The sequence below is a fragment of the Lytechinus variegatus genome, chromosome 11, assembly GCF_018143015.1.
Source record: "Lytechinus variegatus isolate NC3 chromosome 11, Lvar_3.0, whole genome shotgun sequence".
NCBI classification, from domain to species: domain Eukaryota; kingdom Metazoa; phylum Echinodermata; class Echinoidea; order Temnopleuroida; family Toxopneustidae; genus Lytechinus; species Lytechinus variegatus.
In genome coordinates this window covers 31,615,265-31,632,925 of record NC_054750.1, presented here as the reverse complement: position 1 = coordinate 31,632,925, position 17,661 = coordinate 31,615,265, and the positions used below count along the sequence as shown (strand labels likewise).

General features: G+C 36.3%; 2 protein-coding genes across 2 annotated transcripts; both read right to left on the bottom strand.

The window, feature by feature from the left end:
• Window positions 1-525: 525 nt before the first annotated feature.
• On the bottom strand, window positions 526-2,060 carry LOC121423802 (tripartite motif-containing protein 45-like). The gene has a single exon (XM_041619293.1). It carries the CDS (start codon window positions 1,972-1,974, stop codon window positions 718-720), a length of 1,257 nt encoding a protein of 418 aa, XP_041475227.1. The 5' UTR covers window positions 1,975-2,060; the 3' UTR covers window positions 526-717.
• A 2,137-nt stretch (window positions 2,061-4,197) lies between these two features.
• On the bottom strand, window positions 4,198-16,300 carry LOC121423970. Its single transcript, XM_041619525.1, has 9 exons — window positions 16,202-16,300; window positions 15,637-15,977; window positions 12,558-12,665; window positions 11,744-11,881; window positions 10,708-10,920; window positions 9,492-9,568; window positions 8,613-8,665; window positions 5,405-5,575; window positions 4,198-5,136 (listed from the first exon to the last, which is right to left on the bottom strand). Exons 2-9 carry the CDS (start codon window positions 15,938-15,940, stop codon window positions 4,902-4,904), a joined length of 1,299 nt encoding a protein of 432 aa, XP_041475459.1. The 5' UTR covers window positions 15,941-15,977; window positions 16,202-16,300; the 3' UTR covers window positions 4,198-4,901.
• Window positions 16,301-17,661: the final 1,361 nt, after the last annotated feature.

The window sequence follows — 17,661 nt, the reverse complement described above, 5'->3', positions numbered from 1 at the left end:
TCGATCTCTAAATATCTTATGAATATGAACCCAGCCATTGTAATTTCAAATTTTGGTCTCATTTAATGACCTGTATCGAACTAGGATAAGTAGACGTACGATTTTCAAAACGAACTATAATGGTTTGAATATGATTCATAATAATCAAGATAACTTACTAAATTATGTAACAATAAATTCATATTTACGTATATTTAACTACAAAAACTTTATCTTGAAATAAATCCCCTAATCCAAAAATGTGTTTGATTGTTATTCTTATTGTGTAGTCTTAACATGCAACATTTATCGCTTTTTTATTCAATATACATATGTTAGGAGTTGTTATTATCATCATGGATCAATATATAAGTATCACAATTATATTTGTTTCTTGTCGTTGTCATAGCAATGATAAAATATAACCATAGTAAAAAAATGTTTTATGACACAACGCTTTGTAATCTCTAAGTAGCGCTGGCTTAATAGTGCGTGCCGTTTATACTTCCGTTTTTGTCATATCTCGAATCTGTTGATTGAAGTGCACTTTCTAAAAGTATGAGCATGTCTAAATTTAAACAAGGAAACCATAAAACATCATCATCAATATCATAATTATGAGCACCACTTTGAACTACCGAGCAAAATAATCATCTAGAAAACCGATGATGATGAGAAGGACCAACTTTTTTACCCTCACATTTATTTTAAAGGGCTTTTTGAGAAAAAAAATAGTACTCATTCACAGTACAGAGGTGAATACCATTTGAGTTGGTATCGCGGAAAAGGGAAAGATGTTGTGTGTAATCTAAGGGTTCCCTGAGTCTTTGATGATTCTTTGTTGGCAATCTCGGCTGTCAGATCTTTCAGAAGATCTAGGAAACCTCCACGTCTTGCCATCAATATATTGGATACAGTACCTCTACGCTTGAGGACATCAACGTAGTTCTCTGCTGTGGTCGCCTTTACTCGAAGCTCCTCCAAAGATTTGATGAGCTCATTGGTTGCTTTAGTTGAGTCAGTCTCGACCCTGGACACCTTCGCCAACATGGACATTTTCTTGTCCTCGAGCTGCTGCAGGAGCTCTGCCCTGGCAATATCAGCATCTTCAATGATCTGTTTTCGAAGTTCTTCGGCCTTGTCCGCAATGGCCTTTTTATGCTCAAGGTGTGCCATGAGCATTTTATCAAACCTTGATGGTGTGAATCTGTTGACTATGCTAATTGCTTCGTCCAGGAATGGCTTGATACCATCCTTGACATCTATACAAAGGTGCATTCGATGATCTTCGGAAGACACGCAATCAGTGCAGATAGCCACCTGACAGATGGTGCACAGCTTCGTGGAGAGCGACGTTGGATGGCTGCTGCATGTTGTGTATGTGTGAGCATTGTCGACGTCAACAAGATTCTTTCCTCCCTTGATCTCATCTGTTGAGATGATCGAGTGATTTCGTGTCACGGATAATTTCTTGTGTGCCACGACGCAGGTTGCGCAGATGAATTGTTTGCAATCGCTGCAGAAAGACGTTGCCTTGCAACTGTTATCCTGGCACGACTCACAGGTTAAAGTATCACTTGATTTAGCTTTCCCACGAAGTTTTTCCGTGAAATCCACATTCCCGATTTTCATCTCTGCAAAAATATTTGGAAAGTAATACTGCCTGGAATTCTGAGTTTCTGCCTTCCCATTGCGTTTACAAATCGGGCAGGCTGGGAGTTGAAGTCCTTGAATTTCCTCTCCATCAGGGTCTAATGTAAATAGGTTTGCTGCTACTCTAAAGACACCCTGCGCTACACTAATTGCACTATTTCCAATGCTAGCGAAACTTTCTGATTTGGGTCTCCCCGACTCCCGTTTCTTCTCCTGCCTCAAACACTGATCACAAAATGTATGAAAACACTTCAAGAACTGTCCATTTCGGAGCTTTCCCTCACATATACCGCATGTCAAGTCGTCTCCTAAACTGTATGGATTGTTCTTGGATGACGCCATTTTGAAAATGAAGAATTCGTAAGAGAGCTACATGTATGTTGCTGTCAAAGTGAATTTGCATTCTGATGTGGCATATTCAATGCTTTGTGGGTTCCTGTCTGTGATGGTGACGTCATCGTGAACGGAACTAGAACCCCGGAACCTATCTTCCATTAGTTGTTACGAGGGACGTTGAGACAAACGGGCAATTTCCGTTTGCCAACTAGACTGTGTTTTGTTTTTGCACAATCTTTACCGCTAGGGTATATTTGTACCTTTTTAAGATTTCCTATCATTATACCAAATGAAAGTGAAGAGTAATATTGTGTCAAAAAAAACTTTTTATCCACTTATCATAATATGATAAGTGGATAAAAAGTTTTTTTTGACATATATATATATACTATATATTATACAGTATATATATACATGTATCTTACAATCTTGACTAAGCTCTATATTCTAACATGAAATGCGAAACAACTATCATTGTCTCAGATTATATACAATTTAACTATTAGCACTGGAATTATTACGTGGACACCCATGGCCGTATGCAGCGGGGCAGGTTGTAGTTGTCCCCAGAAATGATAAAACCTCCTTTTTTTACAGAAAATTTTCATTAAATTCAACAAAAGTGTACACGAAATCCTTTCACTTTCGAAAATTCAAAAGCGCCCCCTTTAAGGAGCTCGGTCGTTTCGTTTTCAGGTTTCTTCGAAAATATTTACGCTTCTTGCATGCCCCCCACCCCAGAATAAGAAATCTGGTTACGTCCATGTGGACACCTGCACTTTAAGGATTGTTTTTCGCAGCCCGACGATGTATGCTCATGATAGTGCAAAGGGTATCAGCAATGCTAAACTGGGAGACAAATTAAACTTTTCTATTCTTTGCATGAAAACATAAAATTTTCGGTATTTTTAGGGTATGGAAGCCACGAAAAATATTTGCTTAGGAAATTAAGACCAAGGTAGTCATTAAGACCATGTTCAAGTGTATTGGCCCCAGTGATGTTGGGGGTCGAACCCACTGTATACCTTATATCCGAACACGCTCACTCACGCACCGACGCCCACTCCCTGACATCCACATCCCTCCTCCCCCTTTCTTCTCCATATCTAAACATTGATTTATATTTCTTTATCAAAATTCATCGAATTGTCTTTTATTTTTGTAAAAGTTCATGTGTGTGAGCGTGTGGGTTCATTTGGGCTTGTGTGTGAGGGTACGTACACGTGTGCGTGAATCGTTTGTCTTAGTATGGACATCCAAACCATCGACTTATTACTCCCAGAGTCGCTAATATGTAAATCTTAACCCTATCTTAACTGGGCTATTTCAGACCAGTATATACGGGGGGGGGTCTATTTGACACCCCCCCCCCCTCAGATCTTGGCCGCTGATCGCGCGATCACCGCGAAAATTTGCACGCGCGTAAAGCTTGATGTAAAATACAAGACTGTATGGTAAAATTAAAATATATATATATTTTTAATTAGTTATTTATGCAAATAAGCGTATGAAATTTCCCCTAAATTTTGTCTTTTGTATGTTTTTTGCTTTTAACTCAATTTATATAGCTAGTAGAATGCTAATTTTTTATGTGGAGTATCAATTATTACATTTCTAACTAATATTTAAAAAAAAATGCAAATACATAATTAATTTCTTATGTATTTTATTATTGTTTTTTAAATTCATATGTATTTTTTTGTATTTTATTGTTTTTTCAATGGACTTTGACGGGGGCCCTTCTACGATCATAAATAGCATAAAATAAATCCATTTAAACCAACAAAAGTAATAGTAATCATACATCTAAGATTTTTGGTCGAAAAACACAATTTGCATTGACTTTGTACACGGAATCACGTTTTTGAGCAATTTCGGATCTGACATTCACTTACAAAATGTTGCGTAATTTCAGAACCGCGTCCCCAGGTGTCGCAATTTTGGTCTCAAAAGATGTGCAAGACTTGATAGTAAAAGTCAGTGAGCAGCGCGATAGTGATGAAATTTGTTGTTTGTTGTCAAATTGCCCCCCCCCCCCAGTTTAGTAAGGGTTAGTAATCTCCCCCTCCCCTCCATCCATCTCTTTTTCATTCTCTCTAGCTCTCTCTCTCTCTTCTCTCCCGCTTTCTCGAAGCCCCACTTTATGTCTGATTCTGATTCTCTACCTTTCTTTCTATCACTTTATTACTGGGGGTAAAAATCAGAAATCAACATCAAAAATGCATCTTACACATATCACTTTCATTTATTACTTTTAATTGTTAGCATTTATCATTTGATCAAGTCTTTCGAGTCTTAAAAACACATTTTCTTTGAAATAATTCTACTTTCTCTTTTCTTTACAAATGACAAAAAATCTTATCTTGGTCCAAAATAGAACACAATCTTTTTTATATTCTTTAGATCACTTTGTCATTTGGTAAGGGAAAGATATTACCAAAGGTTTACAGTGTGCAACGTTTCGAAGGTTATTTCCATGAACTTGATATCTAAAAATCTTTATTTATGTAATATAAAGATATTATCTCATTACACTTCATATTTTTCACATTCATCAATCAGTGATAAAACATAATCTGGAAGAATGCAGTTAAATTTGTAAAACCGGTTAATTACAACTTGCTCAATCTATTTTAGGATGTGTGCTAACATGACTATTTCTGTTCTTTTTAATAAAGATTGGAATGAATTTCATTGTTTTTCTGACATTTTTTTCATTAAATATATTTCAAATAACGCTTCATCATAAACATCTCCTTTTTTATTATTTCTCGAACCAATCAGAACATTTATCAGAATGAAAATCGAAATGATAAGGCTAATCGAACTATAAGAACGATATACTTGCTATCATAACGGGAGTAACTTTTAACCAATCAGAATCGATATTTTGCTATCTTTCTCCTACGAGCCTCTTAACAGACGTTTTGAATTTAAGGTTCAAAGGTCAGAACGTGGAGCCGACCGTCTGTGTAAGCTGGAACAAAGATCTCCGCCAAGCCATCACCGGTGACGTCAGCAAAAGACATAGAGCCAACCGTTCCGTGTTCGGCAACGAAGATCGAGTTCTTAGTGTATCGCCAGTCGTTGACGTCGTCGTCATTGACGGCTTCGAAAATGTATACGTTGCTGTCATCGTCGCCTGCCATGGTGATCATTGGTTTGCGCCTGATGTGACAAAGAATAATAAATGAGAGAAAACATCGAAGTATTATAACCAGTGGGTCTTTTCTGTTTGAGGGTTCGGTGACTTTTTTAAAGACCATACCTTCTTGGGTTAAGTTTGCATTGAATTAGAACGCGTCTCCAAATCATCACAATACAATGACTGACAAATATTTGTTCATTTCCTTATTTGATATGATTTGAAACAACAAAAAATATAATGGAAATATAATGAATAACAAATAAATTCAAATATTTGAATGGAACAAACCTTGTGGTGCTGCTGTCCGGATTGATTGTGAATGCTACCCCGGGTGAACCCATGCCCTCTACGGTGATAGGGCTGTTAGGTTTGAAGCCTTCAGCGAGCACCTGTCGAACCCAGATACCATTTTCCCAGTCGTCAGGGATCTCGTAGGCTAACAACTTGCCATTGGTTTCACTAGGGATATGGAGAATATAGAAAGGAAAATTAAGAAAGGCACAGAAGCCATGTTCAAGTAAAAGAATTGTATGTAAGCGGTGGCAAAGTGATGGTAACTGTAAAGGTAAAACTAATAAAGGACAAGTCCACCCCAACAAAAACTAGATTTGAATAAAAAAAAGAGAATAATTCAACAAGCATAACACTGAAAATTTCATCAAAATCGGATGTAAAATAAGAAAGTTATGACATTTTAAAGTTTCGGTTTATTTCACAAAACAGTTATATGCACATCTCGGTCGGTATGCAAATGAGGGTACTGATGACATCACTCACTCGCTATTTCTTTTGTATTTTATTATATGAAATATGAAATATTTTGATTTACTCATCATTGTCATGTGAATTTAAGTTTCAATCCTCCCTGAACACTGGAGTTCCATTATTCTAACATTTTGTGCTTCAGGCAAGGAGGTCCTAATCATCAAATTCCTAAAAATTGAAATATTATATAATTCAAAGAATAAAAAACAAAAGAAATAGTGAGTGAGTGACATCATCGACTCTCTCATTTGGATGTAACTGGCTCGTTCATATAACTATTTTGTTAAAAAATAAGCGAAACTTTGAAATACCATAACTTTCTTATTTTACATCCGATTTGGATGAAATTTTCAGCATTGTGCTTGTCTGATTCTTCTCTATTGATTCAAATCAACATTTTTCTGAGGTGGACTTGACCTTTAAAAGTGGCAGGAGCATTCACCAAAGAAGAAACACTACAAGTGGTATTAGTTATGAAGGTATATACAGTAGTAGTAGTAGTAGTAGTAGTAGTAGTAGTAGTAGTAGTAGTAGTAGTAGTAGTAGTAGTAGTAGTAGTAGTAGTAGTAGTAGTAGTAGTAGTAGTAGTAGTAGTAGTAGTAGAAGTAGTAGTAGTAGTAGTAGTAGTAGTAGTAGTAGTAGTAGTAGTAGTAGTAGTAGTAGTAGTAGTAGTAGTATAGTAGTAGTAGTAGTAGTATAGTAGTAGTATAGTAGTAGTAGTAGTATATATAGTAGTAGTAGTAGTAGTAGTAGTAGTAGTAGTATAGTAGTAGTAGTAGTAGTAGTAGTAGTAGTAGTAGTAGTAGTAGTAGTAGCAGTAGTAGTAGTATAGTAGTAGTAGTAGTAGTAGTAGTAGTAGTAGTAGTAGCAGTAGTAGTAGCAGTAGTAGTAGTAGTAGTAGTAGTAGTAGTAGTAGTAGTAGCAGTAGTAGTAGTAGTAGTAGTAGTAGTAGTAGTAGTAGTAGTAGTAGTAGTAGTAGTATAGTAGTAGTAGTAGTAGTAGTAGTAGTAGTAGTAGTAGTAGTAGTAGTAGTAGTAGTATAGTAGTAGTAGTAGTAGTAGTAGTAGTAGTAGTAGTAGTAGTAGTAGTAGCAGTAGTAGTAGTAGTAGTAGTAGTAGTAGTAGTAGTAGTAGCAGTAGTAGTAGTAGTAGTAGTAGTAGTAGTAGTAGTAGTAGTAGTAGTAGTAGTAGTAGTATAGTAGTAGTAGTAGTAGTAGTAGTAGTAGTAGTATAGTAGTAGTAGTAGTAGTAGTAGTAGTAGTAGTAGTAGTAGTAGTAGTAGTAGTAGTAGTAGTAGTAGTAGTAGTAGTAGTAGTAGTAGTAGTAGTAGTAGTAGTAGTAGTAGTTATTGTAGAAATCGAAGTATAGAAGGACTACATGAAGAAGTAGCAATATTAATGGAGCATGATTTTGCGTTGGGATTATAGCACACAAAGAAATTGTCCGACATGAATTTGAATGTTGTAAGAATTAACAATGATTGGGAATGAAGCAAGATAAAGGTTAGTCAAACAAAGAGAATTGGCGGAACCGCTGTGAATTTGAAATTTTCTAAAATCCCATTTGTGGGGAGCTCGCGCTACAATTCAAGTTAATGACCGATGATCAGTAGGGGAAGGCGGGGTAAGTTGTGACAGTTTTTGCTTTTTGCATGTTAGAATTGATATGATTAATAATCTTGTCGAAATAAGTACCTTGCCTTGAAATTTAATTCTTCTGAAATATTTTCCACCTATATATAACTTTCTATCCCCACACTGAAAGTCATCGTGACCTTTGAAAAAAACGATGTCAAATGGCTCAACTTGCCCCATATATGGGGTAAGTTTGAGCCACCTTCTGGGGTAAGTTGAGCCACAAAAAATATGTACAAAATGTATGGGGGAGAACCAGCATGTCAATTTTTTGTTTAAAGTCTTTTCACTTGCTAATTCTCTATAAATACTAACATCCTGTAAAAGGAAAAGAGCAGTCATGTAAATTTGCTCCTTTCAGCCTGCTTTTCAATCGATTTTTATGGTTTGTTTGTTTTTAAGATACATTACCATAGGAATTACCATGGCTCAACTTGCCCCATGCTGTTTGGCTCAACTTACCCCAGTCCGAACTTAGTGCGATAATTTTGTATCCACACATTTATTATGGATCCATCATATAAAAGACTATGACAAGAATGAAGATCCATACCTGGACTAATAATGTTGTTATCATGTCTTTATTATACTTAAAGACGTGTGTGTTTATGAAGCACTTATCTATTTCACACTCTTTTTTACTTTTTTGGCTGAAATTCATATTTTTCCCTCCAAAAAACTACTTTTTGTTTCAAAGTTGGAAACAATGTGGTGGGGTGAGGGGTTATGCTATGGGTCATCAATACATGACACCACCACAATGTCTGACTCATTCATTATTGGCCTGGGGCTGGTGGCTCAACTTGCCCCTATGCTCAACTTACCCCGCCTTCCCCTAATGTGTCGTTCAGCTAGACGCTATCACGTCTAACGATAAGTCGCAATAGGTAATCACTATCATTACAGTGTCAGGTGTTAACATCACTTATAATAAGTTGTGCGTTTTACCCTCATATATCGACAGCAAGGAGAACGAACCCAGCCCCCACCCCTCCCCTCCCCCCCCATTCCCCTGTCAGTTGCGCCGCCCCTCGGGAAGAGTTATATCTTCAGTCGTTTTTGTTCATGGTCAAAGAAGAATTGAGTGACCATGCTCACCTGTTTGCAGTTACTAAAAGATCGAGCCTTCCGTCACCATTTAAATCGACAATCTGTAAATAGCGGAGAATTGAAGTGAGCGAACGCAACGATCAAAATATGTTAAGTCTATTTGAACACCGCAGCATTATTATTACTATCTAAATATCATTCAGAAGCAATAAGACTTATGTATATTTTATATCTCAGAAATGTATAATTTCCGAAATCAATTTTGAATAAGCAGTGGCATGCACTGGCCAGTATGGTGTACCGGGTGGATGTTTCATAAAGCTGTTCGTAAGTTAAGAGCGAGTTTAAGAACAACTGGTGATCCTTTCTTGTGGTAAATGGTATATTTATAGGCGATGGTTATGCGCGTAAGAAAGGTTCTTCAGTCGTTCTTAAAGTCGCTCTTAACTTACGAACAGCTTGATGAAACGGCTCCCGAGAACTTTTTATTAAAGGAATTTCTCCGACATAGTCCGTTTTTAACCGAAAATTGCCAATCGGCCAAACACATTTGCTTATTAGCGAATTAAGACAAAATAAGATAAAAATTTGTCAGATCTGAAAATTTGCCGGATATTAAATGTTGATGAAATTCTCCCCAGATGATCACCAATGCTCGCACTGTATTAGCACCCCGCTCCATAATGCATTGCATGTAAGAACCACATATGACTTCACAATCTCATAGCGCCCTCCCATAGAGGATATAGGGATACGAGTAAACGGGTTGTCAGAGATGCGCCATCCCGCCCATCTGCAAATCACAAACACATGCAAAGCAATTACTTCAGCCTCTAAGATGGCGCCGCGATGACATCAGTGTGTAATAGTTCTATTATTCCAGTGCCTGAGGGATCTTGGTAGATTGCTTATAATACCCGTCCTTACCTCACACTCAAAGAACCTCTCATCTGGTACGTTGTCTATCACTCTATGTTTGATATTAGTCCAATCGGCTCGAACACCTGATCAAGGTCAATACAAAAACGTACAGTCTCCAGGGGTAAAATCATAAAATAATTGGTAAGTCATAAAAGCTTAGTTTTGAAATGTACAATCAAATTTTTGATAAATAGGTTCGTGTGATTTGTAATATTCTGAATATGTGGCCACTGCTCAGTCATGAAATTTAAGATTTTGAACAAGGATCATCTTTCCCAAGCTCATCAAACAACCTCAGTTTATGGAATCTCACCCTGGCGATAAAGTGGTTTTGATAAAATCATTAACTCTAGAGAAACATATATTGTTATTTGTAGGTGATAATAGATCCATTAATAAAAAAATACTGTTAAAGGGGAATGAAACCTTTGGAACAAATAGGCTTGTATAGAAACAGAAAAATCGGACAAATAGTGAGAAAGTTATGAGCATTTGAATATTGCAATCACGAATGCTATGGTGATCCTCACATTAGCAATGCGACAAGGATGTGTGATGTCACTGATGAACAACTTTCCCTTTGGTGGACTATAAAATACCCTCAAAATGTATCTTTTTGCTTTTTCTTATGATGATACAAACTCGTTATCCATATGTATTCTTAAAAAATATGTATTACATGCCCTCATGTAAACAGAACACATGATTTATGGATAGATGTGATAAAAGAGGCAATTCTAGTGAAATATATACTAAGGTAATGGGGAGAGTTGTTAACACGTGACATCACACATCTTTGTCGCATTGCCAATTTGCTATCTCCATAGCATTAGTGATCGCAATATTCAAATGCTCATAACTTTCTCATTATTTGTCCGATTTTTCTCAAACTTTCGTTGATCTGTTTCTTTGATTTTTCTGTTTTCACACAAGCTATCTTCCAATGGTTTCATTCTCCTTTAAAGAGTGTTTACATCATTACCATGGTTACACCAGTTTTATGGTGTTTGATTTGCTGGAGGATTAATCATCAAACTTGAATTATTTTACAAGGCATCGAATACAACTAGTTTTTAGGACTACTGTCTAGCGTTTCATGATCCCCCTAACTCTAGTGTTTTTCCGGCAAAAATTGCTCTCAGCCAATTAAAACAATGATTTTAGTAGCTTATGACAGTTTTTTTTTCAGTGCTGAATCGCTAAAGAAAAGCCCTCATGTTACCTTCTGACCACGAAACAACCAGCTGCTCCGCAAAATACTGCGTGCTGAAAATGGAGAAGCGTTTGTCGGTGCGTGATCCGGGGACTGGTAGCTCTTCATATCTAAAGAACGCGTCGGGTCCAGTGAACATGACTTTCTCCTCCCATGGCTTGGAGAGGGGATCACCAATCTGAGGATGTTTAAACCAGACCATCTCTGCCTTCACTTCTCCGACTATACAACAATAAAAACAACAACAAACCAAAAAGTTAACATTGACCAACCTCTTTTAGGCATACGATTAGAAGGCTGTAGTCAAAGTAGGAGTTTAGCATTATAATATCGGTATTTAAAAACAAAATGGATGAAGCAAATCGAGCTCTATTGAGGCCAAAGGATACACTTAAAGGGGAGAAGTTTACCCTGACGAAAGGTTTGTTGTAAAAATAGCGGTAAAAATAATGCAAAATATTGGTGAAGGTTTGGGGAAAATAATTAAAGATTAAGAAAGTTATTAGATTTTAAAGTTTTGGATTTATGACGTCATAAAAGAGCAGCTGCCCCATATGCTATGTAATATAAAATGTATAAATTTCAATTTTTTAATTGTTCGTAATAACTTATTTTGGTTTCTTTTTAGAAATTGGTGTCAAATGATTTGTATATTGATATACTGAACATACAATGATAACAATTTCCAATTTTCTGAGAAAATGTCTTTTCATTGATTTTTTATTCACCATACGATGTAGGAAAGCTGCTCGAATATACATTACAAATCGAATGATTAAAATTCTGTTTTATGCTTTATTCTTTGTTTGTCTCAAACCTTCCATCGGCAAAATTTTTCATTATTTTTTTACAATAAACTTCTCGTTGGGACGAACTTCCCCTTAAAAGTTCTTACAAGGTCATGCGCACACAAAGTTCTTTTTTTTCTTTCGCGTGTATACTGTCATTGGTGTCATGCGTAGCTCCAAAGTCGTATATATGGTGTATGCGGCCACAAACAATCTTTATCCAGATATTTTATATTGATGCATGATGAAAGGATTACCGACTGGAACGTAGGCCCGACATGTGAGGGCGTCCTTTAGACCATCCTGATCCATGTCGACGAACACGACTCGGTGATAGAACCATCTTGATGTATCGAGGATTCGGGATGTGATGTCATAAGTTGTAGCTGGTCCTACTGGAAATGTAAAAAAAAAATCAGAACGTAGTGAACATCCAGACGGTCACGTATTTTAATAGGCGTTGTTTTTCAAACTGGGTGTTAAAATTATACTTTAAAAACATCACTAAAATAAACTTTTAGATAATTGTGTCATCATGCGGACAAACCTTTATGTTTTATATAGATTTAACATGGGAGTAGATATCAAAAGTTCAATCATGTCCTTGGGACTCGATTCTTAACCTACAATCATCATGATCATTATTACAGTTAAATAGTTATCTAAATCATTTATTATCATTGTCGAGTTTTTTCATCATCCATAGAATACAATACAAACTTAAGGTGAATATCCTCTGTTCCCGCTTCCCAAGCATCTGGGAAAGATGACAAAGACGATTAGCAAGATTACCTCACTGTCATAGTAATCACAATATGAATAAAATCAATATAGGCCTTTGATAAAGCTGATGACGACATGCAGCAGAAGAGAATTCAAAAGACAATAGCAAACTCATCAGTCATCCGCATAAGTCATTCGCAGTTAAGATTATCGTTGCTTTGAGTACTTAAACTGATAATAATCATAATATTTCAATTTTGAGACTATGATATAAACGATAGAGGCTAAAACAAGGGCAAGACGGTGCAAAGAATGTATACCATTTTTAATGAAGAAAATTAAACTTACATGAAGTATCGTTGCCTGCCTCGATGATCTCGATATTTCCGTCAGTTTTAGTGGGAACTAAGAAGCCATTGGCTACCCACCATAAACCATGGCGACCGAATACATCATCTGCAAAACAAAACCTCAAGAAATTATACAATCTGTTATTTTTGTTCGATTATTTTCATATTTCTTTTGACAAAGGCGTTTTTATTATATGAGAGAATCGAGATCACCTTCCCCTCGTGATTAATGATAATAATAACAATGGTGATGATAATAATAATAATAACAATAATAATAACAAAAACGATAATAATAATAATAATGATAATAATGCTAATAACTAATAATAATAATAATAATGATAATAATAATAATAATGATAAATTCCTGGATTTAAAAAGCGTTTTTTGCCAGAGGATACAAAGCGTTGCTATTATTACCCCGGTCATAGCTCGAGCTACCATCACAGGCGCTCAGTGCATGCAATAATAATAATATTAATAATATGCATTTATATAGCGCCATCTATCTAGAAATATTCTATTCCAAAGCGCGTTGTTATTATTATTACCCCGGCTTTAGCTAGAGCTGCCTTTCAGCGCTCATGCATTCAAGGAATTAATCCTGCTGGGAACCAATTCACCTCACCTGGGTCGAGTGCAGCAATGTGTGAATAAATGTCTTTATTAAGGAAAACATTATATGGCTATACGATTCGAACCCACGACCCTCTGTTTCAAAGGCGAGAGTCAGAACCACTAGACCACGACGGACACACGATTACACTTGAAGGCGATTAATTTGTTACATAAGTATAACAAGTAACATTGGAATATGTATCTGATATTTTATCTTTTATCCAAAGGCAAACCTGATACTAATTTCTTTTAGATGCACTTATACCAACTGAGCATGGCCAAGATTGAAGACGCTATTGAGATTCGGAAAATGTAATGGTAAAGGTTACCGAGCTTACGCAAGGATTTATCTGGTGGTTACTCTTATCTATTTACCGCCTAATATTATATTTACCTCAGCTGCATCAACTGTGAGGCTATACCATCCTTATCGATAACTAGCTGTCACCATGTGTGAATATTCTCATAACTATACTGGTTATCAATTTAACGGACGAGTGTAATTGGAGAATATGGCCATGCTTTCCTCTGTTATAGAATCCAAGAATGTGTATTTAAAGTGAAACAATGTTGATAAAGAAATAAGTAAAATAGTCACCCTAGGGGCTTAAAATCAAGTATTTCATAGGGAACATGCACCTAACTATAAGAAGGTAGCTCTGGCTTTCAAATAGGGGGGGGGGCTTTGGGACCATGGACCAAAAGGAGTCATAATGCACTCTAAAAGGATGTGCACTCTTCACCAACCCTGGGCTGTACTGTCCACACAAATATCGGTTAAAATCTGTCCAAACTGGGTAACAAATACTAATAATTGGGTACTAAATTTACTCAATTGGATAATAATTTCTCAGAATACACACACATACACACACACACACACACATATATATATATATATATATATATATATATATATATATATACATATATATATATATATATATATATATTACCAACATATATTACTCAACACAGTCGACAGTATGTTGCCCAGCATGTTTAGTGTGTACAGTTTACTTCAAAGGGATTGACCCCCTAGTATCACCCCAAGAGGAGTGTAATTACGGACTAGACTCTTTTGCAATTAGAGAGTAGATCAGTGAACTACTGAACCCCTATATTTTTTTTCCAAATTTTTCTTGAACGAAATTTTAGGTGAAAACCTTCTCTTTTTTGCGTGTTAAATTTTCATCGAAATATGTGCCCCCCCCCCCCCTTCCTTTTACAAAAATCCTAAATCCGCCCCTGATTCAAGGGACAACATTCTGGTAAATACATTATTGGCAATACCATCTCATATGTTCAAATGAAATTGAAATAATGTGACATTTATTTTTCGGTCATTATTAGGCGATTGTAGGCATTTGAATTCCATTTGCAGCAAAGTTATATAACCCACTGTAATGAGGTTTAAAAATGACTAGATATCATGTTAAATCGGTATATATTTTATCATTTTTAATCATAGCATCCAATAATATTGTTGAAATTTGACTTGGATGCAAGGAAGGAAAAAAATGGAAATATCATTTTGAATTATTCCGTATTTAAAATCGATACAAATTTTGTGGGAAAGACATCTACAGGCAGAAGAATAATGCTTTAATCTTGAATACTTAATACTAATTTTGCATTTTCATCTATCGCTTGGAGAAAACAATATATTTATCAGCCCAATCCGTTTCTATCTGGAATTTCAATTCGTGCACCTCATTTGGCCATAAGGCCACTCGCCAACGCCTTATACTCAAAGCTCAAACTTTCCTCAACCTCATTCGGCCTCAACATCATACTGACCAAGTCCTCATACTCAAAGCTCAGCAAAACCTCGTTCCTCCCTGGTATTCCATCCACCGAAGTCGACTATCATCTTACTCACTAATAAGGCCTCATTTCCAAAGCTCAACTCAATCTCATTCCTACCTGGTATTTACTTCCTCGACCTCATTTGGCCATCACAACCCACTCGCCAAGACCTAATTCTCAAAACTCAACTCAACCTTGTTCTACCTGCATGGTATTTCATCCACATTATATCGACTATATCATACCTCTCACTAGGAGCTCATTCCCATAAACTCAACTCAATCTCATTCCTACCTCAGACGTCCTTCTTCAACCTCATTTGGCAATGATAAGTCACAAACCACTCACCAAGACCTCATTCTTCATGATCAACTCGACCTCGTTCCTACCTGGTAATTCCTTAACCTCATTTGGTCATAACAACCCACTCGCCATTGCAAAACCTCAATATCAAGGCTCAACTCGATCTCGTTTCTACCTGTTATTTCCTCAACCTCACTCTGCCATAACATCCCACTCGCCAAAGCCTCATTCACAAACCTCAACTCAACCTCGTTCCTACTAAGTATATCCTCAATCTCATTTGGCCATAACATCTCACTCATCGAATCCTCGTTCTTAGAGTTCAAAATCAGCCACGCTCCTACCTGGTATTTCTTCAACCTCATTCGGCCATAACATCCCACTCGCCAAGACCTCCGTCTCCAAGGCATCTGCTCCTCGGAACGCGAGCTGAGCTCTGACGTCACGTATGATGAAGATGTCATCGGTCGTTCGGGGGATAGGGTTGAAGGTGCTGATCGTCACCGTTTTCACCCCGGTGATCGGATCTGGGATGACGGAGGTGAAAGCTGCGAAAGGGATGTCAATGTGACCGAGTTCCTTTACAGTCCATCCCAAGGCGGTGGTAGACAAGATGGTAACCCAGACAAGCGTGGCAACCAAATGCATTTTCCAAGAATACTGTCGCTCTTTTTATATTCCAGAACTACAAAGAAAAATATAAAAGATACGATTGGTGTAGTTCGAAAATATATTGGAATTTTCTTCCAGGCAAGCTATTTAAAGATTTATTTTTAAGAATGATTATTTCTTTTATTATCAGATCATTGTTTTTTATATCAATTAGCGGTATGATAATTAGTTATTCTTTTGGGGTGAGCAGTGAGATTGATGAAGTCAAATTAAAATCATGAACGTTCTCGATCTTACCCTAATCGTTTTGAGAGAATCAGAAAGACATAACAAGTATGTATCTCTCTTTTATACAAACGGAGACAATACACACGTGGATGTACACGGTTAATAATATCCTTGTAAAATAATTTGGTTAATCCGATTTTCTTGACATTACGTCACCCCTATTTCTCAAAACTGCAACGTTATACAAGTAATGGTTAAAGAGCATTAAACGTTAAAATGGATTTTGAGGAAGGAAATATATATGAATAGTTCGTTCGCTGCAATGTTTTCTTCTTAAAACTTTTTCCTAAACAGTTTCGTGTTTGATTCTTAATAAGAATCCAATTATATGTATCACTAGTCATATTCTTCTTCAATTCTTATCAATTATTTCTAAAGATCTATTTAAATGAGTCACCTTGTGCCACATAGTGGGCAACCAACCCTAATGTGTTAAAAAAAATATAAAAAAATAAATAAAAATGAAAAATAAGGAGTTGCATACGAAAGAGAGAATAAAGAAAATCATAAAAAAAGGTTGCAGACTAACAGCTTCATTCCGAATGAGACATTGTCGCCCAACCCTTATAGTGATATTGAGAACAAAATGGGCCTTCACCCCCCCCCCCCCCCATCAACATACCCTTGCGCTGTCCCTGATATCATACGTCAGCAAATGCGTCGATAGCTCACTTTAATATGGTGATCACGCGCGTAAAACATTTCCCATAGACGCGTGTGTAAACATGACACGATTAAAAATTCATTTTAAAAAATGAAGTTTAAATTTCAATTTCAATTTTATTTATTTCACTTCCATCAAACAAAAACAAGGTGTATACCATATATAAACATAAGTATTTGTATCCGTTGCAGAGAAACAAAAATAATAATACACATGTTGTGACAAAAACACACAATATGGGCAACACATTGGAGGTTTTAACTAAGTATACTATTTTTCAATAGAAATTAAATTAAGATGGAAATGGAGGGACCCACTAAAAAGCAATGCTTGTACAATGTGGGCCCCTCAAAAAAAGATAACACAACCAATAACAAAGTACAAATACAGATATATGTAATCAAATGAGAAAAAAATAAATAAATGATAAATAATACTCACAAAATAAATACGAAGTTATCAAAAAAATATAGTTTGTATAGGACAAAACAACCCGTCCTCAAATATCCCCACCCCCCCTAGAAGAAAAAAAAAGAAAAAGGGGAGAATGCCCTGATAGGATGGATGGGTGCTGCTGAACGTAGATAAAACACATGCAATCGTGGACTCAAGCAAACTGGATTCAATGATGTGTATAAAAGGAGAAAAAATATATGAAATGACCTGGAAAGAATATAATGCGCAAAAATGTGATTGATGCCGTAAGTAAATAAGTGGTATAAGAAGGCGGATAAGGACAGGAGAGAAAGAGAAAATAGAGAGGATAGACACAATAATGTACGAGGTTCGACATCGAGCACAACTG

Bases quoted from the DNA above. Each gene is read 5' to 3' on its own strand.
- LOC121423802 (XM_041619293.1), bottom strand. From the start codon at position 1,974: ATGGCGTCATCCAAGAACAATCCATACAGTTTAGGAGACGACTTGACA.
- LOC121423970 (XM_041619525.1), bottom strand. From the start codon at position 15,940: ATGCATTTGGTTGCCACGCTTGTCTGGGTTACCATCTTGTCTACCACC. The intron at 8,666-9,491 runs GTAAGGACGGGT...CGCTATTTACAG, and splicing joins AGAGGTTCTTTGAGTGTGAG to ATTGTCGATTTAAATGGTGA. The intron at 5,137-5,404 runs GTTTGTTCCATT...TTGTCACATCAG, and splicing joins CCGGACAGCAGCACCACAAG to GCGCAAACCAATGATCACCA.